The 25,602-nt window shown below is 35.4% G+C and overlaps 1 protein-coding gene across 1 annotated transcript in view; it reads right to left on the bottom strand.

The window, feature by feature from the left end:
* The window catches only part of dpp6b (dipeptidyl-peptidase 6b), a 59,781-nt gene extending 34,349 nt beyond the window's left edge, over nucleotides 1-25,432 (bottom strand). Inside the window, exons 1-5 of the mRNA XM_073848483.1 lie at nucleotides 25,326-25,432; nucleotides 10,041-10,153; nucleotides 9,890-9,955; nucleotides 9,657-9,709; nucleotides 9,084-9,165 (exon numbers count right to left, since the gene is read on the bottom strand). Coding sequence (XP_073704584.1) covers nucleotides 9,084-9,165; nucleotides 9,657-9,709; nucleotides 9,890-9,955; nucleotides 10,041-10,085 — 246 coding nt within the window. The 5' untranslated portion in view covers nucleotides 10,086-10,153; nucleotides 25,326-25,432. The remainder of the gene's footprint in view (nucleotides 1-9,083; nucleotides 9,166-9,656; nucleotides 9,710-9,889; nucleotides 9,956-10,040; nucleotides 10,154-25,325) is intronic.
* Between the last annotated feature and the right edge of the window lie 170 nt (nucleotides 25,433-25,602).

Raw genomic sequence — 25,602 nt, 5'->3', positions numbered from 1 at the left:
ATTCAATTTTTGTTTCATCTGACCACAAAACAGAAGACCAGAAGTTTTCTTCTTTATCCAGATGAGCATTTGCAAAGGCCAAGTGGGCTTTTGTGTGCCTTATCTGGAGAAGTGGTGTCCTCCTTGGTCTGCGTCCGTGAAACCCAGTGATGTGCAGTGTCCGTTGGACTGTCTGCCTTGAGATGTTGCCACCAGCAGAGCCCAGATTCATCAGGATGGTGATCCTTGGATTCTTTTTTTTTTTTTTTTTTACCTCTCTCACTATCCTCCTGGCCAGTACAGTGGAACTTCAAAACATTTAGATATGGTCTCATAGCCCTTTCCTGACTTGTGAGCAGCCACACTGCACAGCTGCAGGTCCTCAGTGAGCTCCTTTGCCTTAGCCATGACTGTCCACAAACCAACAGCAGAGAGCTTCTGTTTTTCACCCGTTGAGTTGATTAAAACAGCTGTTCCCAATGAATCAGGGTAATTGGATGCTTTAGAAAAGCTTGGACTATTTGGAATGGTATAGAACTTTGGATTTTGCCATAGACTGTGACAGTTTGCAAAGGGTATGAATAATTTTGGACATGCCACTTTTTGTTCAAATGTAAATAAAAGCTGAGAATTTTTTTCCACAATGATGCCTCTTGTACATCGTCTTATTATCTTTTGGGAGAAGCCTGTGTCATTTCCGGTCAAAAAAAAAAAAACTTGCTGGTTGAATAAAAGTAACTTTAAGTCAGAATTTGCCAGGGGTGTGAATCATTTCGGGCTTGACTGTATATATATATATATTACCACACTACCACTACTATCATTTCCACCACAGAATGTCATCATCAAACAACATAAATCATTTCAGATACAGTGGAAAAAATAATCTGTTGTAAATGTTCAAGATTTTCCAAATAAATAAATAAATAACAAGGTCAGATTTCTCCAATTATGCATGCATGTTGACTGTTGGACAGTAGAGTGCAAAATTAAATAGTCTAGCGAGAGTGTGAAAAGTGTTTATTTTCTTAAAGAGTTTTTTTTATGTTTGTATTGCTTGAAGCGTGTTTTCTTGTTTTGGGCGGTCACACATTAGGCCTGTTTGCGCTGAGAATGTGTCAAGTGTACTCTTTCCTAAAACGATAATTTCTCTGGTTGTGGTTGCAACAGAAGCTCAGATAGCTGTTCAGAAATGCTGTGGATTAATAATTGTACTGCATTTGGAACCATAAAGAGCATTTTGCTGTGATTAGTATTATTTAATAAGGATAACTTTAAACCTGTGGTTTTGTCTTATTACTGTGATGTTGTCTGATTTTGCTTCTGACTAATGGTTGTGCTTGTGCCCTGGTATTTATCTGTTATTGTAATGCATCTATCAAATGCATCTGTCATTTACTCTGAATGTGAGCAGCATGAGAGAAAAAGCTCATGGGGCAGACAGAGAGACAGGTAGACATACAGATATTTTGTATTAGACAGATAGATGGATGGATGAACAGATAGACAGACAGACAGAAAGAGAGACAGACAGACAGACAGACAGACAGACTGACAGACGAATAGATAGACAGACGGAAAGACAGATCGCAGACAGACAGACAGTTGGACAGACAGACAGAAGGAAAGAGAGACAGACAGACAGATAGATAGATGGACGGAAAGACAGACAAACAGATAGATTCCATTCCATAGGCATAATGACTTTTGTGTACAAACCGTATTTTCTATCGCCTACCCTACAAACCTCCAGGAGGGGGCCCAGAGATGACGGGAGAAATCGCCACAGTCGCGTTCCGGAAGGGGGGAGGTCCCCCTTGAGAAAAATTTTGTGTTTTGCGTGGTGGGTTAACATGCTATTGCCTACACCTAGCCCTCATAGGAGACTGTGCACAATTTTACTTTTTCAAAAAAACTAATTCTGCATGATATCTAAGCCTCTTTCCTCATGGGGAAATTTGGTCCCCATAATGTGACAGACAGACAGACAGACAGACAGACAGACAGACAGACAGACGGACAGACAGACGGACGAACAAACAAACAGACAGATGGGCGGACGGACAGACAGACAGACAGACAGACAGACAGACAGACAGACAGACAGACAGACAGACAGACAGATGGATGGATGGACAGATAGACAGATGGACAGACAGACAGAAGGAGAGACAGACAGACAGACAGACAGACAGACAGACGAAAAGATAGACGGACGGAAAGACAGAATAGCAGACAGACAGAGACAGACAGACAGACAGACAGATGAATAGATAGATGGATGGAACGACAGATAGAGAGGCAGACAGATGGATGGATGGACAGACTAAACCTAGCCCTCATAGGAGAAAAAGCAGGGTGCACACTTTTTCTTTCTCAAAGCCTCTTTCCTTATGGGGACCTAAGAAATGTCAAAATTTATTGGTATTACTATTCTTGTGGGGACATTTGGTCCCCATAACGTGAAAAATACCAGGTGCACACACATACACACACACACACACACACACACACACACACACACACACACACACACACACACACACACACACACACACACACACACACACATTGGGTTTACATGTTTTATGGGGACATTCCATAGGCGTAATGGTTTTTATACTGTACAAACCATATTTTCTATCGCCCGACACCTACCCTACACCTAAACCTAGCCCTCACAGGAGATTGTGCACACTTTTACTTCATCAAAAAAACTCATTGTGCATGATTTATAAGCCTGTTTCCTCATGGGGACCTGAGAAATGTCCCCACAAGGTCAAAATCTACTGGTATTCCTATCCTTGTGGGGACATTTGGTCCCCACAACGTGATGAATACCAGGTACACACACACACACACACACACACACACACACACACACACACACACACACACACACACACACACACACACAGATGAACAGAATGAATCACTGCTTTACTGCTGTAGACATGCAGTCTAATGAGGATAAAAACAGGCAGCAAAACAAAAACACAAAAATAGGCTTCAAAAACATGTTTGTGTGACCAGCTCTTATAAGACAACTGCTCTGTTCCCAAATCCCAATGAGCTTACATAGGAAGCATTGTAGGGCACCACAGGTGTGTTCCTAAAGAAAAGTTGGGCTAATAAAAGGTAAGCAGCATGATTATTCTACCTTCTAAGACAACTTGTTTTAGTTAGGTGTAAAGTTCCCATTAGTAAAATTCCATCCATGAAGAAACACATTTGCATTTACACATTTAGCAGATATTTACACCTTTTACGCCTTTATCCAAAGTGACAAAGCTTTCCACTGATGTATGGTTTGTTAGGATACGACAATCTGGATTCTGAGGGTGCAAAAAAAAAAAATCTAAATATTGAGAAAATTGGCTTTAAAGTTGTCCAAATGAAGTTTATTATTAAATGTACATTACTAATCAAAAATTAAGTTTTGATATTTATGGTGGGAAATTTACAAAATAACTTAATGGATGCTTGATCTGTTCTTAATATCCTAATGATTTTTAAAATAAAAAAAAAATTGCATAATGTATTTGTTAGATGCTTAATTTCTGTGGTGTTAAAATGTGTAACAAGAATGTAGTTTGTTTACAGCCTAACTTTTTAGGCTTCAGAAAGTTGTGTTAATTTGTGACCACTATGCTGATGAACAAAACATGTATGAATCATAAACCTTAGTTGATCACAGAGCTTACATTTTCTGTAATAATTCAAAAGCCTGTTGAAAAATCCCATTAATGTTTTTGTTGAAAGAACCAGGTTAATGCTAACTTCAGGGTTGGCCTACAAAAATACATCATCCCCGTTGTACTACAAAACAGCTTTTTTGAGACACAGACAAGATGGAAAAGATTGAATTATTATGAGCGATTTCACTGTTTCATATGATTTGTCCCACTAACGAGGATATAATAACAACATAATACACGGAAAAGTGTGTCAGAAATTGTCGGCATTCTGAAATTGATTTATGCATTGATAATCCATCATCTTGCTCATGATGTAATGCTTTATACACTGCTGCAATGCTATTTTGAGCTTTAGAAGGCAGCTGCCTATGTAGACAGTAGACAGCGAGGCGGTTCAGTAGGTTTTTGGGACGGAGCCAATGGCATGTGTCTACACTCTGGCCCCTGTCCCGCTGTGCGTACGTTCTCCTCCATCACACCTGTGATGTACAGCGACTCCTCCTCTACATCTCTATCTCTGCTCATCCATGACCGCCATTTTGATCTGTCTCGCGCTCTCTACCCCCCGGAGGAGTCTGGGATGTGACCTTCAGTGTAGGTTCTGGCTGCGCAGACCCCTGCTGATTGCTCTGTCACGGAAAACTAATTGCCGGAGGCGTCACGGAGGCGCAGGGCGCAGGACAGCATACGGGCGCCCGGAAAATTACACACCTGATGCTCCACTCACACGCACACATAAGTGAGCATGTGTGCTTTGCTTGTAACACACAAAACAAATATGTATTTGTGTATGATAATAACAATATAGTGCAAAGCCATATTTTTATGAGATTGTGTTTGCAGGTCAACACTAACACAAACAAGACAGGCTTGGATTATATTGCACTTCTTGTGTTGACTGATAACAGAAGAGTTTGATACAAAAACAACAGACTACAGTACTAAAACAAACACAGTAATGCTCCTGTGTCTGTGTTTGTCTTGTTTGCCCATCACAAACACTAAAATATGCCCTTGGGTTTAGATTTTGTCGCTTGTTATATTGTCTGCCGGATGAAAATCATAAAGTAAAAAAGTAACAGCACACACTTTCTCAACAAGCCATGAGATTTGAGGAATCACTCACATCTATATCACAAACAGGACAAGGATGAGGATTAAAGGGAGACACTGTAGGCAAAAATGCTGTTTTTTCATGCACCTACTAAATTTGAGATTTTGGGCTTTTTGGCTTTTCAAGTGTTTTTTCAGACTAGTGGAAAGATATATTTCTTTTATAGCACTTTATCTATTTGTGTCAATAAATTTCAGTTACAATACATATTTTTTAAGGCTGTTTTCTCAAAATGAGTTATTTGTCCTACACTGAGCCATAAATCTCCACTTCAGTAGCACTTACACACACCAAACTTTACATTTTTATTCCAGTCTATATCCTGAAGGTTATTACAGAGGCATTTGTTCAAATATAATTTGCTTGATTTTATACAACATTTTATTCCTCAAAAAATGTTAAAAAATATAGTGTTTCCTGTCTGTTCTAAGTTTTTTTCTGAATTATGGAGTGACAAAATGAGATACCCAAAATCCCCTATGTAAAAACTTTTGACTCTAATACGTCAAAAAAATTAAACAAGAATTTTGAAACTGACTTCATCCAGTGTTTAGATTTTTGTTCTAGAAATGTATGCAAATTTGTGCATATTTCATTAAATAATGCCTCATTTGCATATTTAAACGTAACATTTTAGAAAACTTGTGATACAAAAAATGTTTGCAATTATCAATGTAATCAATCAACTGGGTAAGTAAGGTTATAACTATTAGTTATTTTTTTTTACCCTATTCACCTGAAGTGTCTCGAATTGATGACAATTCTGTCATCATTTACTCACCCTCATGTTGCTCCATTTACTCACCCTCATGTTTTTTCATATGGAAAAAAAATTGTATGGAAGTCAACGGCTCCTATATGTTTTTTTTTTATTCCCAACAGAACAGATAAAGGTTTGGAATAATGTGAAGGTGAGTAAATGATGACAGAATTTACATTTTTTAAATTTTCTAACCCTAATTAGAGGTAAGCGTAATAGTGATTCTTGGCTTACCAAATGCCACCAATTAAGGTCAGAACAAAACTAAAATCAGCTCTTTTGAAATGAGGTTGTGTCATTCTGCTGCCATCTGCCATTGGTTTGCTAGAGGTTCTGGTCTATCTCTGCCAGCAAGGAACAGACACAATCAGGCCGATGTGAGCAGCTCACATCTTTAGATCCTATGCTGTACTTGTGATGATTCACACTTGTTTATTTGCTAATTGCTACACACTTATTTACATACATTGGGCAGAATTTTATGGATACGTGGGTATGCAAAATGTTAAGCAATGTGACTACATAAAAATATTTTAAACAATATTTTATAATTCTAGTATTTTTTATCATTTATTTCTGATTTCATAAGATACACTATAGTTCAAAAGTTTGGGGATGGCAAATTTTGGAATGTTTTTACCCCTCTGGTATTGTTTGCTCATTTTAGAATGAAATTCCTTTTTTTTTTTTTTTTTTTTTTTAGAAAAAATTTAAAATCGTTACTTCATCGGAATGGTACAAAGCTCTGTGACTTTTATGACAGTCGCTATGTGTATACAGACACAGTTATGCAGATTGATCATAAGCACAGTTAAATAGGCTTCCTACCACAGTGGTCATCCTTCACAAAACTAATATCTACCACAGTTTTATTAGAGGTAGAATGTAAAATGTTTCAATACAAGCATTTCAATACAAGACAAATGTAATTTATGCAATATTTCAAACCTTTAACCACAGGGGAAAATCAACCCTCTGCAACAGTTTAAAATCAACCCTCCATCCAACACGAGCAGCATCCAAAGCAATTTAAGTACTCTGCATATTGATAGCGACCCCCAGAAATGTCAGTTTTCAAATCGCGCAGGATGTTAAAATGGTTTTGAAGTCATAACATAATATTCTGCAAGTAATTGTGTGAAACTTATAGGCTTTATAAATCAATACTCTGTACCTGTAAATCATCCTTAATCATCCTAACTTTTTGTATATAGAAGCATTTATTTATGATGAGCCTATGGTGGAAGCTAATGGTGACTAGTTAAAAGTATACAGCCACACTAAAATGTATACTTGCCTTATAGATGCAATTACTATTTACAGCTCAGCTATGGCACGTCTAGGTTCTTCTAGCACTCTGAAAAAGAGCTGCTTTACTTTAGTGCTTTAGTCAAATTGAGCTAAAAGCCTAAAACACTCTGTTTTCCAAAGATTAGTGGGGATTTAGGCTTCTTTAGATTTCTATCAGGACGGGTGGATCGAGGCAAACCAGGATTTGATGTAGATTATGATCATGGTGTTCATTACATGATTCAGTAAAAGCCAAACATTTCCAGGAAAAGAATGTGAAATACAGTGAGAAAGAATATAAAGAATACAATGCATTTTTTTAAGTGTAGTAACTTGTGCAACTGACGCCGGTTTCACACTGGAAGCGGAAGCAGAGCAGAGGCAGCGCAGAAGCAGCGCGCGGCCATTGTGGCTGAACCGCGGATTGTGAACTTCAATTACATACGAGTATCGTTCATTCAGTTGCGGATTTCAGGTGTTGTCCGACAATTATTGGTCATGTGCTTTTATTTATGATATGGGCAGCATGCTGCGATGCGGACGTGTTCCCCTCTGTCCCACATACACAGGCTAACATGCTGTATGGTTTACAAGATAAAAAAAAAATATCTTTCTCTTTTTTATGTTGTAGATTTAAGTAACAAATGAGAAACGCTAAATTATTTAATACATTTTCAGACAAAGGTCGTCCTAATGATTCCCAGTTTGGTTTAAGATAATTAAAGCAACCGTTTTTCAATAACGAAAAGAATATGTAAAAGTATGGTATTTGGGGTAAAAGTCGCCCCTGCTGTTGGGGCTAAAGACACAATAATTTACAAGATAATTAATGGATGACTGACTTTTCAATTTGTTGACATGACATGGTTCGATTCAGATAGTAAATGTGACCCTGGACCACAAAACCAGTCTTAAGTCGCTGGGGTATATTTGTAGCAGTAGCCAAAAATACATTGTATGGGTCAAAATCATAGTTTTTTTCTTTTATGACAAAAATCATTAGCATATTAAGTAAAGATCAAGTTCCATGAATTTTTTTGTAAAATTTATACTGTAAATATATCAAAATGTAATTTTTGATTAGTATTATGCATTGTTAAAACTTAATTTGGACAACTTTAAAGGTGATTTTCTCAGTATTTTGATTTTTTTGCACCCTCGGATTCCAGATTTTCAAATAGATGTATCTCGGCCAAATATTGTCCTATCCTAACATACCATACATCAATAGAAAGCTTATTTATTGAGCTTTCATATGATGTATACGTCTCAGTTTTGTAAAATTTAACCTTATGACTGGTTTTGTGGTCCAGGGTCACAAATATCATATTTTATTATGGTGGTTGTCCACCAAAGATAATCATCAGGATTATAATGAAACCATTATATTTAAAAACACGATAAGACATATCATATGCAAATATAATCTACTGTAAATCTATATTAAATTATTACAGGATCTCCTTCAGTACTTTCAGAAATTTCACTTTTAAAAATGATTTTCTTTCTATATTTTAAATTACGTTTTATATTAACATTTTAATGACAGTAGCCTATATTTATTTTTTTTTTGATTCTTGTATTTATCAAAATAAGCTTACGTACTATTGCTAACGTGATTGTTTTGAACAAGTGTAACTACGCCATTATTTATAAAACCCCACAAAAACTTTATTTTGTGCAGGTGAGTCTTTTAAGCCATGATTGTGGTGCATATGATACACGAAATTGTTATTTTTTATGTTAATCAGGTCAATTTTGATGAAGAATAATGCACTGTGGCTTTAATCAGCGTAAGCGGTGCAGCAAAAGTAGACTCGGCGCCGAAACGATCGCGGCACTGACGCTTCTGCTCTGCTCCTGCTACGCGCTGCCGCGCCGCTTCTGCGTGCGATGTGAATGCTCTAATCTGTTAACATGGGCGCCGAAAAAAATATGCGCTGCTTACGTCCTGCTTACGCGTGCAGTGTGAAACCGGCGTGAATGTTATTGAAATGCATGCTTAAGCAGTAAATGTGCATATTGCATATTCTTTTTAACCTGTTGCATGTTCCACAAAATCATTGACTTAAGTTATAATGAATAACAGACTATATCGATAGGCTATGTTAAATCAACCTCTTTTAAATGTGTTTGTGTTTTGTAGTTTTAAATTATAGCTTTTTTTTTTTAAAGTTTACCTAGAAACCTCAGTGTTTTCAGTGACTCATCTGTGGTATGAGTGTGTTTGTGATTCTCTCACCAGTTGCTGTCCTTTGGGACCCCATCCGGCGTACTGCAGTGCGGTGTTCGGCACCTCATTAGGGGTCAGCTCCACTTTCTCTCTGTCAAAAAACAAACCAATCTCAAAACAAAAACCAGGACGAATGTGGGGGTGTGGGGGTGTGTGTGTGTGTGTGCGTGTTTCTTTGCTTTCTTGTATGAATTGTATTGTGATGTGTATCTTAGAATGAGTGCGAAAGTGTGTGTGTGAGCTGAATGAGAAAGATGTGCGTGTGAGTGTTTAAGCCATCTGAAGTCTAATTACCATAGCATCCTATACAATTATCATGCTGATGTATTTCACGGGTCAAAATCTGAATTCACTTGCGATGTTTAAGGCTACACGTAATGAATAATTTACATGCTGGAGAGAGAGACCGATTCTGAGGACAAATTATATTTGCGCAGACAAGGACCGTTCCAGGGAAATGACACCAGTTCTTAGGAAACACACTAGGTGGCAGTGCTACCCACAATTCAGGTCTCTCTGAAGAGCTCATGGAGATGACAGTAAAAGAAAAAGCAGTGAGAATGTCATAACAACAAGACTTACGGAGAGTCAAGGCTGCAGATGATGTAATAGGCTGTGAAGGAATACTGATAAAGCTGTAGAACAAAGAGAACAGACGAGATGGCCTTTAGAAACGATCAGTCACCCATCGTGTCATCTTTTACAAAGAGGTGTGATGCAACAGATAAGAGGACTTTGTAACAAAAGACTAGATCATTTGAGCAACAAACATAGCTGGATTCTTCACATTATGAATCAGAATACGAAGCACTTACCGGCACAATATTGTAGGCCACCAGTACGTATTTTAAATCAGGAGAAACCTTTAGTTTGTAGGATCCCTGAAACCAAAGAAAAGAAGGTCATGCATCTTGGCTCTAAAGTCACTTTTTAGTATGTTTTGATGTTAATCAAAGTGGTAAGAACCTGGTTTTTGAAACTCTCAAACATCTTTCCCCCTGCCAAAGTCATGCTGGTATTGGTCAGCACATTGAGTTTCGTCACATTGCCGTCACGGGTAAGGTACAGCAGCTCAGTGTCTTTGAAAAAAAAAGAGAGAAAGATTATCCTTGACATACATGATATCCTATTAATATACAGTCAGCTAGTCATTATCATAAAATAAACCTCGAGAGAGAGGCAGAGAGAGAGAGAGAGAAACAGAAAGAGATGTGTTTAGTTTGTATGAATCGTTCCTTTTGGGATAATATGCATTATTACACAGCTACTTACCAAATTACTAATTAATAATTGACAAACACAGACACACACACACACACACACACACACACACATATACAACAGTTCTTTCTGCTCCTCGAATCTGATTGGCTGATAAGAGTGTGATATTAGAGCGATATCAGAACTCATTTCACAGTTTGTAATCGTATCACTTCACTTGCGGTACTTCTTACAGCGAGTGTCATGGCGGACGCCCAAATCCAGTATCATTTTATAAATATTACTGTGTTTGTGCCACGGAATGTAGCACTTGTTTATAGTTCAAATATGCAGTATGTTAATAAAGATAACATCTATCTGAAAATTTGCATCGTCGTTTTCGGACATGTAAGCTCCAGATTGTCAGCACTCTTGAATCCGGCCGACAGCGCATCACCTCGACCAGATCTTCTGGAATTTACAGCTGGCTCTGAGGTCTCTATAGTGTAATACAATAACAAATGTAGATCCTACATAGTCTGATACTCCAGCATCAATCATGCACCTGAAGACACCTATTGAAAAGGAAGAACTAAATAAACTTATCACCGCGTCTAAACCAACATCATGCCTATTAGATCCTGCACCCACTAAATTATGAATTAAAGAGTTGTTACCTGTTAGTAGAAGAACCGCTTCTCAATATTATAAACTCATCATTATCTTTAGGTCATGTCCCAAAACCATTCAAACTAGCGGTTATTAAGTCTATTATTAAGAAACCACAACTAGACCCTAGTAAACTGGCAAATTACAGACCCATTTCTAATCTTCCGTTTATGTCTTAAATTTTGGAAAAAGTTGTGTCTGCTCAATTGAGCTCCTTCTTGCAAAAAAATGATCTCTATGAAAAATTTCAGTCAGGATTCAGGCCCCACCATAGCACAGAAACTGCACTTGTAAAAATCACAAATGACTTGCTTCTTGCGTCAGACCGGCTGCATCTCATTGCTAGTTTTACTTGATCTTAGTGCTGCGTTCAACACTATAGATCAGGGCCCGTATTCACAAAACATCTTAAGGCTAAAAGTAGCTCATAAGTTGCCGATTTAGGAGAAAATCTTAAAACTAATGGGCGTGTCGGTCCTAAATTTAGGACTCATAAGTTTTTGCTCTAAGAGTGTTTCACAAAGCGTTTAGCGCTAAAACTAGCTCCTAAATCTGTGCAACGTAAAGACTGATTTATACGTGTCCGCAAGTTCACTTGGGTTTGTAAAATCACCCATTTCGCGTGGCTGTGTGCACGGCTTCTCGAGTGAACTGTTCGCGTGTAACCCCATTTCTCACGAAAAATGTTAAAGCTGTTTTGGCTGAACAGGTACGCCTGTACAAACATCTCTATAATCCATCAATGCGTGACCATAGAAATAGTCAGATGGCAAAAAACTCATCGTGACCTGTTTTGGAACGGACGAAAACTTTTGCAAAAAAGTTTGTGAGACTGTACATTTTGTGTTGGTTTTACTGTTGAAGACTGCTGTAATAAAAATATTACTCTTAATTGCTTTTGTTAGTGTTTCACATTACTTATTTTCATAGGCGTAAAGCACGGGTGGGATGAGTGGGACACTTTTTGCAAAGCTATTGTCCCACCACTTTTTTGAACATCTCGCAGCAAGGACGTACCTAATGCTGATGAAACATTCCTTTCTGTTAAATAAGGTGCTGACGCTGGAATCTGTATTTTTTTCTGAAATCATGCTTAATGTTCGTTGCGGAACTTTCTCAATGCGGCTCGTGTTCAGTGTTCACACGCGCGCGCTTCAATCCCTCACTTAAAAATCAAAACAAAATACACACAAATGTGTCTCTGATATAGGATCACTGATGAACATATTTAATTAGAACCGAAACCCTCTGACTCATCTAATGAACATTCTACCACTAGACTATTGGATATCACTAATATTGCTTGCATGTCTATGCATTTATTCACTGCGACATTTATCTCAAGGTTAATAACATATTATTAAAGTATATGTAAGAATAAAATTATCATGTTAAAAACTAGTTTAATGTCAATACATTATGTACACATGATCAGAGTCTGTAACCACAAAACATTTCATCTTACCACTAAAAGTTCTCCTAAATGCTAGTAAAAGTTTTTAGCTAAGAGTTTTCTCTTAAAACCTATTCACAAAGCTGCTGAGACAAACTTTTACTAAGGAATAGAGAGAAGTCTTAAGCTAAAAGTAAGGGCGGGGTTGACCTCGTTACTATGGATGATGTTGACAACTATGCACACAATGATTGGCTGACAGGGGAGGGGTCTCTGTCAGAGATTTATTCATAGAAGTAACGTGCACTATTATATCATATTTAAATAAAGGTTTTAAAATAAACATGTTGTCATTTTCAAATAAAGATTTTAAAATGCAGGCTAATTAAACGTGTATCTTCAGCCTCATGCGCGCTCCTCGTATACAGTTAGCGGCTATGCATATAAACAGCCTTTTAATTAACAGGGTAGAATAATCATAGGTGATAGTACGGCATGTAAACGTAAAAGAAAACTGGACGCAAGAACAACTCTTACTTCTTGCCCAATTTGTTCATGAATACAAAGTTGGGATAACCTCAAAAACTAAAAGAGATGTGTGGGAAAATATATGTGTGCAAATAAATGCAGCTTTCCCACTTTTGTCCAGAAGCAAAGATGACTGTGAAAAGCGCTGGTACTCTTTGCAAAGTCAGGCAAATTAAGGCAGAGATTGCAGAATTTAAGTGACAAACAACTGCTACAGCTAAACGGACATTACTTTCAAGTTGCCGATAATGTTTTCATGTAACCTTATGCTATTGCAGATTAAAATCCTTAGCCTCATTAAAATATTTATTGCATTCATAAGAAGCTGCGATTCGAGGATTGTCAAAACATTGATCTGTGGCGTTATTGAGTTTTTTCTATTTGTTGCAAATCTACAGCAGTCCTTCGTGATTAAGACCACATCTTCTGAAAAGCTCATTATCATCCAATGCTTCTAAAATGTTTCTGTTCTGAGGCAGACAGCCGGCAACAGCCATTATAGGATAGTTTTAGGACTTGATCTTAGTGACTTAGGAGTCCTCTCCACTACTCCTAACATTTCGCAGATTTAGGAGCTAGTTTTAGTGCTAAAACGCTTTGTGAAATACTCTTAGAGCAAAAATTAGGAGTCCTAAATTTAGGATTGTTTTAAGCATTACTTTTAAGATTTTCTCCTAAATCGCTAAGTTATGAGATAGGGTACTTTTATCCTTAAGATCTTTTAGGAACAGGGGCCCAGAATTTGGTGATGTGCGCGCGCAGGCAGCACAGGCTTGCGGTGCAGAAGAATGCGTAGAGTATAAATCAGCCTAAATAAGGCTTAAATCACAAGATCAAATCCTTACCTTCCTAATATTGCTGTTGGTGGCGATCTGCCTCGGAACTTAAACGTTTTAGAAACACTCTGCATGTTTATGCACGCATATTCCTACAGAACTTTTTTTTAGTCTTGGAGGTTATTTTCATTTGATTATATTCTACGTTGGGCAAGAAGTAACAGCTGCTCTTGCATCCAGTTTGATTTTGTTTTACGTTTGCGTATCTCGCTATCAGCCATGATTATTCTATCATGAATAGAAAACAAGGCTTTTATGTCGGCGCCGATAGCCTAGCGGTTAGTGCGTCAATATATAGCGTAACTCTGCTCAAAGCGCCCTGAGTTCGATTCCTGTTTCTAAATATTTTGCTGCTCCCGCCCCTTCTCTTCACCCAATGATTTTGTGTTAGTTCTCTGCTATTCTGTGTCATTAAAAGCATAAAAAGCTCTTTAAAAAAGTCTGTTTACATGCATATCAGCTAATTGTTTTTTATAAGAAGCACACAGGTAAAAGGCTGTCAAACATTTGAACACTTGCCCTGTATTTTAAATTCTTTTTGAATGTGGCAACATTTTTACTAACTTTTTAAAACTTTATTTGAATATGGCAACATTTACAACAATATTTCTATGAATGAATGTCTGACAGAGATCCCTCCCCTAACAGCCAATCACTGTGTGCATGGTTAGTAAGCATGCTGACATCATCCATAGTAACGAGGTCAACCCCGCCCCTTACTCTTAGCTTAAGACTTCTCTCTACTGCTTAGTAAAAGTTTGTCTCAGCAGCTTTGTTAATAGGTTTTAAGAGAAAACTCTTAGCTAAAAACTTTTACTGCTATTTAGGAGAACTCTTAGTGGTAAGATAAAATGTTTTGTGAATACGGGCCCAGGAGTTCTCAACTCTGGCCCTCGAGGTCCATTTTCCTACAGAGTTTAGCTCCAACCCTAATCAAACACACCTGAACAAGCTAATCAAGCTCTTCATCATTACAAGAAAGTTACAGGCAGGTGAGTTTGATCAAGGTTGGAGGTAAACTCTGCAGGAAAGTGGACCTCGAGGGCCAGAGTTGAGAACCTCTGCTATAGATCATGACATACTCAAAGATCGATTAAACCAGGGGTTTTCAAACCTGTCCTGGAGCCTCCCCTGCCCTGCACATTTTGCTTGTCTCTCTCATCTAATACACCTGATTCAAATCATCAGCTCATTAGTAGAGACTGCAAGACCTGAATTGGGTGTGCCTAATAAGGGAGACATACAAAATGTGCAGGGCAGGGGAGGCTCCAGGACAGGTTTGAAAACCCCTGGATTAAACTATACAGGTATTCAAGGGCAGGCTTTAAAGGAGTAGTTCACTTTTAGAACAAGAATTTATAGATAATGTACTCACCCCCTTGTCATCCAAGACGTTCATGTCTTTCTTTCTTCAGTCGTAAAGAAATGGTGTTTTTTGAGGAAAACATTTCAGGATTTCTCTACATATAATGGACTTCTATGGTGCCCCCGAGTTTGAACTTCCAAAATGAAGTTTGAATGCAGCTTCAAAGGGCTCTAAATGATCCCAACCGAGGAAGAAGTGTCTTATCTAGCAAAACGATGGGTTATTTTCTAAAAATATTTACAACTTACATATTTTTTAATCTCAAACGCTCTTCTTGCCGAGCTAGACAAGATAAGCATTTGAGGTTAAAAAGTATATAATTTTTTCGTTTTGCTAGATAAGACCCTTTTTTTCCTCGTCTGTGATCGTTTGAAGCTGCATTTTGGAAGTTCAAACTCGGGGGCACTATAGAAGTCCATTTTATGGAGAGAAATCCTGAAATGTTTTACTCAAAAACATAATTTCCTTACGACTGAAGAAAGAAAGATATGAACATCTTGGATGACAAGGGGGGTGAGTACATTATCTGTAAATTTTTATTTTGAAGGTGAACTACTCCTTTAAGATGGTTCAGATCATACCTGTCCGATCACTACCACTGTGTTTATTTAAATGGGGAGTCATCGCAGCTATCACCAGTAAAGTATGAAGTGCCACAAGGATCTGTTCTAGGTCCCCTGCTATTTTCAATTTACATGTTGCCCCTTGGTAATATTATTAGAAAATATGTGATTAGTTTCCATTGTTATGCTGGTGATACTCAACTATATATCTCAACAAGACCAGATGAAACTTCTAACTTACCAAAGTTAACAGAGTGTGTTAAAAATATAAAAGCTTGGATGACCAATAATTTTCTCCTATTAAAGGTCCACTGAAGTGCCTTGAAACACGCAGCGTTATTCTATGTGGTGACGTACTTTTAACTGAAACAAAAGCATATCGCCCAGCCCCGCCCACTTATTTTGAATAGCCAATAGTGTTCCATTGATATCTGCTCGGGCAAGAGCCGTTGAGCTCGGTAAAGCCGCATTTGTAAGCTTATGATAGCCACAGACTAATAAATTACCCCACAAATTCAATATGAAACTTGCTAAAACGAAATAGTGATCATTATCATGCTGAGGCTGTGTAGTTTAATACATGTCGACCGCACATATGAGCGCTTATGATCTGCTCCGTAGGGGGCGGGACACTACGGACTCTAGAGAGCATTTGATTGGACAGATCGCTTGATGAGAAACTGAAGTGCACGGTGATATCATCCAAATCGTTGATTCATATTGGCGGAAGTGACAAGACTGTAAGTTTTGAATGCCCATATCTTGTAAACGCGAATTTTGTCTTTGTTTTGCAGCACACTAGCTTATAGATCACCTTAAGGCTAATATATTCATACTAAAAGCCAAAAAACTTTAATTTTGATTTCAGGGGGACTTTAAATTCAGATAAGACAGAGATATTACTCATTGGACCAAAAAACAGTACACAGAATCTCTTGAATTACAATTTGCAACTAGATGGATATACTGTTACTTCCTCTGCAGTCAGAAATCTGGGTGTTATATTAGACAGCAACTTGTCTAATCATATTTCCCATGTTTCAAAAACAGCATTCTTCCATCTAAACATTGCCAAGCTACAGAACATGTTACCTTTTTCTGATGCAGAAAAGTTAGTTCATGCATTCATGACCTCTAGACTGGACTATTGTAATGCACTACTAAGTGGTTGTAATGCACTACATATGTACATCAACTTGACATAGCCACCACTAGTAAGCTACTAAATTTATTGTAGAATCCTAAATTTTCTGTACAGCTGCTGTGCAACGATTTGTATCGTGAAAAGCGCTATACAAATAAACTTGAATTGAATTGAATATACAGCCATATGAGTGTGATATTGCTATATATATATATATTTACACACAGTGTGTGTGTGTGTGTGTGTATACAAAATAATGCACCCATTATTATATAATTTGTGCAGACTACAGTCAAAGAAATTGAAATTACTACACTAGGGCTGTAGCTATCGAATATTTTAGTAATCGAGTATTCTGCCGAAAATTCCATCGTTTAATCGAGTAATCGGATAAAACATATGTTTGCTTAATTAAAGAGCAATATTAAATATACAAGAGAAAATAAGACAGGTTTCTTAAAATCTACATTTTTATTTTTTTAATGCATAGTATGCAACAATATTCCATCTAAAATAAGCATTTAGTTATTACCAATTTTTTACTGTCTGTGCTTGTACTGTGAACAATAACAAAGTTGACTGAGATGAATTAAGTGATATAAATTCTGGGTTTAAAATAAAGCATTTTCTGAGAGACAAAAACAAATAAAAATAACTTTCAAATTACTTTTTTTAAATTATCAAAACTAAGGCATACATTAAAATAAACTATTAATAGTTATACAAAAACACTGCCTTTAAGTCTTGCAACTTAACTTTTAGAACTAACAGTTAAAAGTTTCAAAATCTACAGCTCACTCTGGTGAAAAAAACTGCTAAAACCAGTCTAGGCTGGTTGGCTGGTTTTAGCTGGTCAACCAGCCTGGTTTTAGCTGGTCATAGCTGGAAGGCAGGCTGGTTTTAGAGGGGTTTTGGCCACTTTTCCAGCCTGGCCAGGCTGGTCAGGCTGGTCAGGCTAGGAAACCACCAGCTAAAACCAGCCTGGCCAGGCTGGTCAGCTTGGGTTTTAGCTGGTGGTTTCCCAGCTTGACCAGCTAAGACCAGCCTGGCCAGGCTGGAAAAGTGGCCAAAACCCCTCTAAAACCAGCCTGCCTTCCAGCAATGACCAGCTAAAACCAGCCAATCAGCCTAGGCTGGTATTAGCTGGTTTTTTCACAAGCTAAAAATTTAACAGGAGCCTGTGTAAAGTTAACAGCCCAATTTTTGGTCTTTATGATTATGACTGTGTACACAAAGCATGAAAAGTCTTCATCAGCGAAGAAGAATAGTGGGCGAAAACCAAAATGTGAATGATAGGGACCATTGGACAAAGGCCAAACAACACAGAAATACTGCAGCAAAGTGAGAGCAAACCTCAATATTCACCTTAAGTGCCCTGTTTCTACAAAAACGACCACACAGAACTTCACAAAGCCAACATCTATGAAAGAGCTGCAATAGCTAAAACTTTAATCACAGATACCAAATCTCATAATACAAAATATATTGTGTTGGGGGACCAAGATGAAGCTGATCTGCCCTGACCATACAAATCACCTGACTTCAATATTATCAAACCACTGTGGGCAGTTTTGGAGAGAAGAGTGAAAAGCAGATTTTCTCCTTCAAAATCTGCTAAAGCAACTGACTGAACATTCATCTGAAGACTATTCATAAGTCGTATAAATCAAAGAAAAAATTAATAATAAAAAAAACTGATGATATTAGGCTAGTTCTTACTTATTGTATACATATTACATACTGATGAGTAAGGTCTGCTGAAAATTCAGCAATTGAATAAATTACATTTTAAAATATATAGTAAATATATTAAAATAGAATTATACACATCTGTTCAAAAGTTTGGGATCAGTATGATTTTTTATGTTTTTAAAGAGGACTTTTCTGCTCATCAAGTCTGCGTTTATTTGTTAAAAAATACAGAAAAAATGCAATATTGTGAAATATTATTGCAATTTGAAATAGTGGTTTTCCATTTTTATACACTTTAAAATAGAATTTATTCCTGGGATGCAATGCTGAATTTTCAGCATCATTGCTTCAGTCTTCAGTGTCACATGATCTTCCGGAAATCATTGTAATATGCTATTTTATTATCAGTCTTGGAAACAGTTGTGCTGCTTAATATTTTTTTGGAACCTGTGATATTTTTTCAGGATTCTTTGATGCATAAAATGTTAAAAAGAACAGCAATTATTTAAAATAGAAATCTTTTCTGACAACATCCACTACAGTTTAAAGTTTGGGGTCAGTAAATGTTTTCTTTCTTTCTTTCTTAAAATTGAAATTAATACTTTTACTCAGCAAAGAAAAGATTTATATTTTAAATAAATGGTGTTCTTTTTAACATTTAATTCATCAAAGAATCCTGAAAAAGTATCACAAGATACTAAAAAAATATTAAGCAGCACTGATTTATCAGAATATTAGAATGATTTCTGAAGGACCATGTGGCACTGAAGACTCAAGTAATGGCTGGTGAATATTCAGCTTTGCATCTCAGAAATAAATTAGTTTTAAAAGTACATTAAAATAGAAAACTATTATTTTAAATTGCAATAATATTTCATAATGATCAAATAAATGGTGAACAAACTTTGAGCATGAGACATACATTTGTCAGCTTTAGAAATGTATTAAAAAATAATAATAATAATAATAATTAACTATTGCTTCATTCTGGTGAAACAGACAGCTATAGTTTTACTGCTGTGCTTCATACACATAAAACGGTTTGGGGTCATTTTTATAACCCTTATAAATGTATTCATTCATTTATTTTGAAAACCCTTTGAAACCTTTTTACAGCTCATTTTAAAACGTTGGCTCATTTGTCCCAGCATTAAAAGTTCCTGTTTTGCTAAGGCAATGGTGTTCTTTATTTATTCAGGCTGTAAATGTTATACCTACCCCGGTAAACAAGTCTGCTCCAGACCTGAATGCAGATAGCGGCCGCCTTGATAAATAATACAGACGAGTGATCGCTTTTAAAAAGGCTCGACGCTGAGTTGTGGAGCATGTCAGAGAGAGAATAATAGGGCTGTTTCTCCGAGGTAAACACAGCCTTAAATCAACAAATACATTTTCAGCAGCTGAATAACAAAAAATATTAATCAAAATGCAGATCAAAACATGATTTACATCTTATGCACAGTTTACAAGGCACCAGGGCTGCACCTTTACAACACAAACAAGGACAAACAAAGGACACCCCTATTCTTCACCCTGCCAGAAATCGATTGAAATTTCAGGCACAGGAAATTTAAAATAATAGCTAAAATAAAGCATCAACAAAAGCCTTAGCATTAGAGACATGCACCAGAACAACCTCAGTGAGAATGATAGCGTGCAAAAACACTAAAGCAAGCAGGAGTGCTTGAATATAGTTTCTTTTCCTTTGAAGACTGTTAATTTGTTCATATAATAGCTTCCTTTGTGGAAAAAGAAGTGTGCTTAATTGTATTGAATGTGCACTTGTGGTGTACTTCTAATCTTAAAAGTATATTTAAAAGAAGTACTTGCAGATACTATAATATTAATGAAAAATGGCCACTTGCACTTAAAGAGTAACCATACCTAATTGTACTTAAAGAGTGTTCACTTGACTATATTTCTTAACACACTTTATTGCACTTTTATAAAGTGCACTTTGCAATAATGTCAATTTAAATTGTTTTAAATCATCTTTAGTCACGTTTTACAAAAGCATACTTAGTTTTAGGTGTTGACACTAAACACACATGAAGTGCTTGATTATAGTCTTAACTGTGTTATTTAATATTTCACTTAAAGTTAATGTTTTAATTGTACTAAATTGCAACTTCATTAGAAATTTGTAATTACAAGTATATTTAAATGCATGACATATAAGTTTAATTTTGAGATGTCAAAGTACATTTTAGTTTACTATAAATGCTTGTCAGTACATTTTCCAGTATATTTTAACCATATTTCAAGACAGAACAGAATTCTGAAATTGCACAAAAAGATGTACTAAGTCAAAAAAGTACTGTAAAGTACAACAGTAACATGGTACAATAAGGTTAACTACATAACTACTTGTTAACTACCAATGAGGTTCCATTTGTTATACATTAGTTAACATGAACTAACAATGAATAACATTTCTAAAGCATTTATTAATCTTATTTTATGTTATTTTTAACATTTACTAATACATTATTAAACAAAAGTTGTTTCTGTTAATATTATTTAATGGACTTGAGCTAGCATGAACTAACAATCCTCAGCCTTATTGTATTAACTAACATTAACAAAAATGAATAAATACTGCAATATACTGTAACAAACATGAACTAATGAAACCTTATTGTAAAGTGTTACCATTCAACTAACTGCATCACTTTAAATAACATAAAATTAAGTTTCTGAAAACATTACAATTAGTTTGCACTTAAGTGCAGTATATTCTTTTAATGTTTAATATTTCCTTAATAAGAAAAAAATGCAGGCAATGTTTTTCTCACTGTACTGTTTTGTGTTACATCTGTCTATAATACAGAAATCACTATAAATTTTTCCTTAATAAGTACATTGGCATGCACAAGTTTGGGAACCCCTTGCAGAATCTGTGAAAATGTGAATAATTTTTTTAACAAAATAAGAGAGATCATACAAAATGCATGTTATTTTTTATTTGAACCCTTTCCAACAATGACTGTATGATTTTGAGATCCAAATTTTCACAGAGGACAATTGAGGGATTAGCTATTAAAAAAAGGTTCAAACTTTCACTGATGCTCCAGAAGGAAACATGATGCATTAAGACTTTAACTTTTGAACAGGATGAAGATGTCCAAATTTTTCTTATTTTGTTGAAAATGTTTTTTCCCCATTTAGTACTGTCCTTTAGAAGCAACATGTTTCCTGGAAGACAAATTAAGTGCAATTTACCTTGATCTTCAAATTCAAATTCTTCTAATTTTTACCCTCAGCTCTTAATGCATCATGTTTCCTTCTGGAGCATCAATGAATGTTTGTACTTTTTTTAATAGTTGTGTTTGAGTCCCTCAATTGTCCTCAGTGTGAAAACATGGATCTCAAAATCATACAGTCACTACTGGAAAGGGTTCAAATATGCAAAAGATGCTGGAAAACTGAAGGACCTGGAGGAACAGTGCTCAGTTTAACTGTTCAGAACAAACAATGAACAACCATCAAAAAACGAAACAAACAAAAAAATCAGGTAACCACACAGTATTAAGAACCAAGGATTCCCAAACTTTTGAAGGGGGTTATTTTAATAATTTCAGCTATTTTTTATCTTCTGGCATATATGTAAACATCTTTTATGTAAAATATATTACTCAGGACAGTACTAAATAAAATAACATGCATTGTGTATGATCTCTCTTATTTTGTAAAATGATTTACATTTTCACAGATTTTTCAAGGGGTTCCCAAACTTTCGCATTTCGCACTGTTTTTACTGCTTTTTTTTAATAAAGTGTACTTTTTTCACAAAGACTCACTGTTGATGTAGAAATACACTGCATTAAACTTAAAACCAACTGTAAGTTAAACAAAGTTTTGTAATGCACAAAACAATCAGGCACTTTAAATATTAATAAATTTATTTAAGTATGCTGCTTGATGTCTTGTAAAGGTGTGTAACGACAACATTCAGTGCAACTGTAAACAATGGAAATACTAAGAGATGATGCTACCATGGTGCATTAATGGATCATGCTAATTTGACACTGGACAGTGTATCTGTACATAGAATAATCCAAAAACAAAAACAGAAAACATGCATTGTTGTTGCGGATTATGTGGCATGCTAATGTGGATCAATGTGCCAAAGATTTACAGTCATGCTAATGCTAAATTAGAATTTTTTAGAATTTGGGGACAAGCACAGTCTTGGGGGAAGGGGATTTGGCCATTTTGTGAGGTCATGCCAACCTCTGCTAACATGGTTAATTAGCCTGACCCATCTGCTGGGCTGTCTTCAACAGCCAACTTCTGTAACAATCTGTCCTTTTGGAAAAATTGACATTTCTTATTAGAGAGACCTAGAACCTGTATATATTTCAAAACATTTTGCATGGTAGCAAGTCATAACTTGTAGCTAGTTTTTACTGGTTCGAGGTTGTATACCAGTTCTAAACTATGGAAACCTAAAAAACCTATTGTAAAATGTAAAAATTGTAAAAAGATATAAACTTGCAATTCTGATATGAAAGATATAAATATAAAGAAATCTGATATTTTTATTGCAAGTTACATCACATAACTGTGCACTTTCTTTATGTTGAGTTTATATCTCGCCTTTATCTTACCCATTTATATTTCACAATCCAGACTTTTTTTTAGAACTCTAAGTTTACATCTCACAATTCTGACTTTTTATTTTAGAATTTAGAGTTTACAGTATATCTCACAATTTAGAGGTTTTATTTAGAATTCTAAGTTTACATCTCACAATTCTGACTTACTATTTTAGAATTTAGAGTTTATATTTCACAAACCAGACTTTATTTTTTTTAATAATATTTAATTCTAAGTTTATATCTCACAATGGGGACTTTATTTTTTGTTAAAATTCCAAGTTTACATCTCACAATTCTGAGTTTTTATTTTATAATTCGGAGTTTATGGTATATCTCAGAATTTTTTACATCTCACTATTCTGACTTTTTATTTTAGAATTTAGAGTTTATATCTGACAATCCAGACTATTTTTTTTAAATTATTTAATTCTTTCTTAATTTTTTTTAAGTTTATGTCTCAGAATTCTGACTTTTTATTTTAGAATTTGAAGTTTGTATCTTACAATTCTGACTTTTTATTTTAGAATTTGGAGTTTATGGTATATCTCACAATTTATTTTTATTAAAAAAAAAATTTATTCTAAGTTTATGTCTCAGAATTCTGACTTTTTATTTTAGAATTTGGAGTTTATATCTTACAATTCTGACTTTTTCTTTTTTTAGAACTCTAAGTTTACATCTTACAATTAAGTTTTTTTTGTTTAGAATTCTAAGTTTATAGAGTTCTAAGTTCTAGAGTTTATATCTGACAATCTGAACTTAATTTTTTTTATTAAATTCTAAGTTAACATCTCACAATTCTGAATTTTATTTTAAAATTTGAGTTTATATTTCACAAACCAGACTTTATTTTTTTTAGAATTCTAAGTTTACATCTCACAATTCTGACTTTGTATTTTATCATTTGGAGTTTATGGTATATCTCACAATTTATTTTATTTATTTTTTATTCTAAGTTTATGTCTCAGAATTCTGACTTTTTATTTTAGAATTTGGTGTTTGTATCTGACAATTCTGACTTTTTCTTTTTTTAGAACTCTAAGTTTACATCTTACAATTAAGTTTTTTTTGCCTTTTAGAGTAATAAGTTATAAAGTTTATATCTTACAAACCAGACTTAATTTTTTTAGAATTCTAAGTTTATACCTTACAATAGGGACTTTATTTTTTGTTAAAATTCTAAGTTTTTTTAAATTAAAATTCTGACTTTTTATTTTATAATTCGGAGTTTATGGTATATCTCACAATTAATTTTTTTTTTTGTTTGTTTGTTTTTTTAGTTTTTTTTTAGTTCAATTTAGTTTAGTTTTTTTTAGGTTTTTTTTAGTTCTAAGTTCTAGAGTTTACATCTGACAATGTGGACATTGTTTTAAATTCTAAGTTTACATCTCACAATCTGAACCTAATTTTTTATTAAATTCTAAGTTAACATCTCACAATTCTGACTTTTTATTATTTATTATTTATATATTTATCTGACAATCCAGACTTTTTTTTAATTCTAATTTTACATCTCAAAATTCTGATATTTTTTCTCAGAATTTGGACTCTTGCAATCTAAATCTTGCAATTCTGTTTCCACTATGAAATAAAAAATATAAAAGGCAATTCCGACAATTCAGATTTTCTCAGAATTGTGTGAGAAAAAGCAAAATTGTGAGGGAGATAAAAGGTCACAATACATACAAATTTTTTTCATGCAGGAAACAAATTTCCAAACTAAATTTCTGGAATAAAATATTAAATAAGTACCCAGCTAGTACTAACATTTAGCAAATCATCTATAATGATCAAAAATGACCAATTTGAACCAGCTGAAAACCATGTACCAGCTTGGACCTGACAGAAATGCTAGTTTTCACAAGATCGTTTTTTTGAGGTATGCTGCATATTTTTCTCCATTAAAAAGTAATACATAGCCCTATCCAAGTTTTACAGTCAATAAAAGGCAATAAAGTGACTCTGAGTCTACAGTCATTTGCTTTAAGTGTAAGCCTCTAAACCAATGTGAAAGAATTCAACCCTGAAGAAGAGAAGAAAAAGCAATGCAGGGGAAGAATATATCTCCACACCTGTCTATATTAAATGGGGATTTTCATCTGAAGTACCACCGAGATTGCATTCGATCAGTATGAGGCTGTAGATGCAGATCCTGATGCAATTTCTTTCTTTGGTGTTATGAGATGATGAAAAGGGCGCTGCATCCACCCACAGAACTGGCAGCTGAACAACAGGGACTAAAAATCAACCGCCACTCACCGCTGATCCATGTCGCCTCAGGGTCGTGTGCCTGGAGCTTCCCACTGAATATGTCCTCAATCGTGACTTTCTTCTTGGAGGCCAGACTGTCATCCTCAGCTGTGAGCAGAAGAGTTGGACAATATTACAAGAACACACTAGAAAAGAGTGACATTATGAACTGATGACAAAGTTTAAATGAGAAGTTCACTTCCAGAACAAAAATTTTGAGATAATTTAATCACCCGCTTGTCATCCAAGATGTTCATGTCTTTCTTTCATCAGTCGTAAAGATATT

Source organism: Garra rufa, chromosome 10 (assembly GCF_049309525.1).
Source record: "Garra rufa chromosome 10, GarRuf1.0, whole genome shotgun sequence".
NCBI lineage: Eukaryota > Metazoa > Chordata > Actinopteri > Cypriniformes > Cyprinidae > Garra > Garra rufa.
The sequence above is the reverse complement of the archived record's forward strand: the minus strand, read 5'-3'. Positions and strand labels throughout refer to the sequence as shown.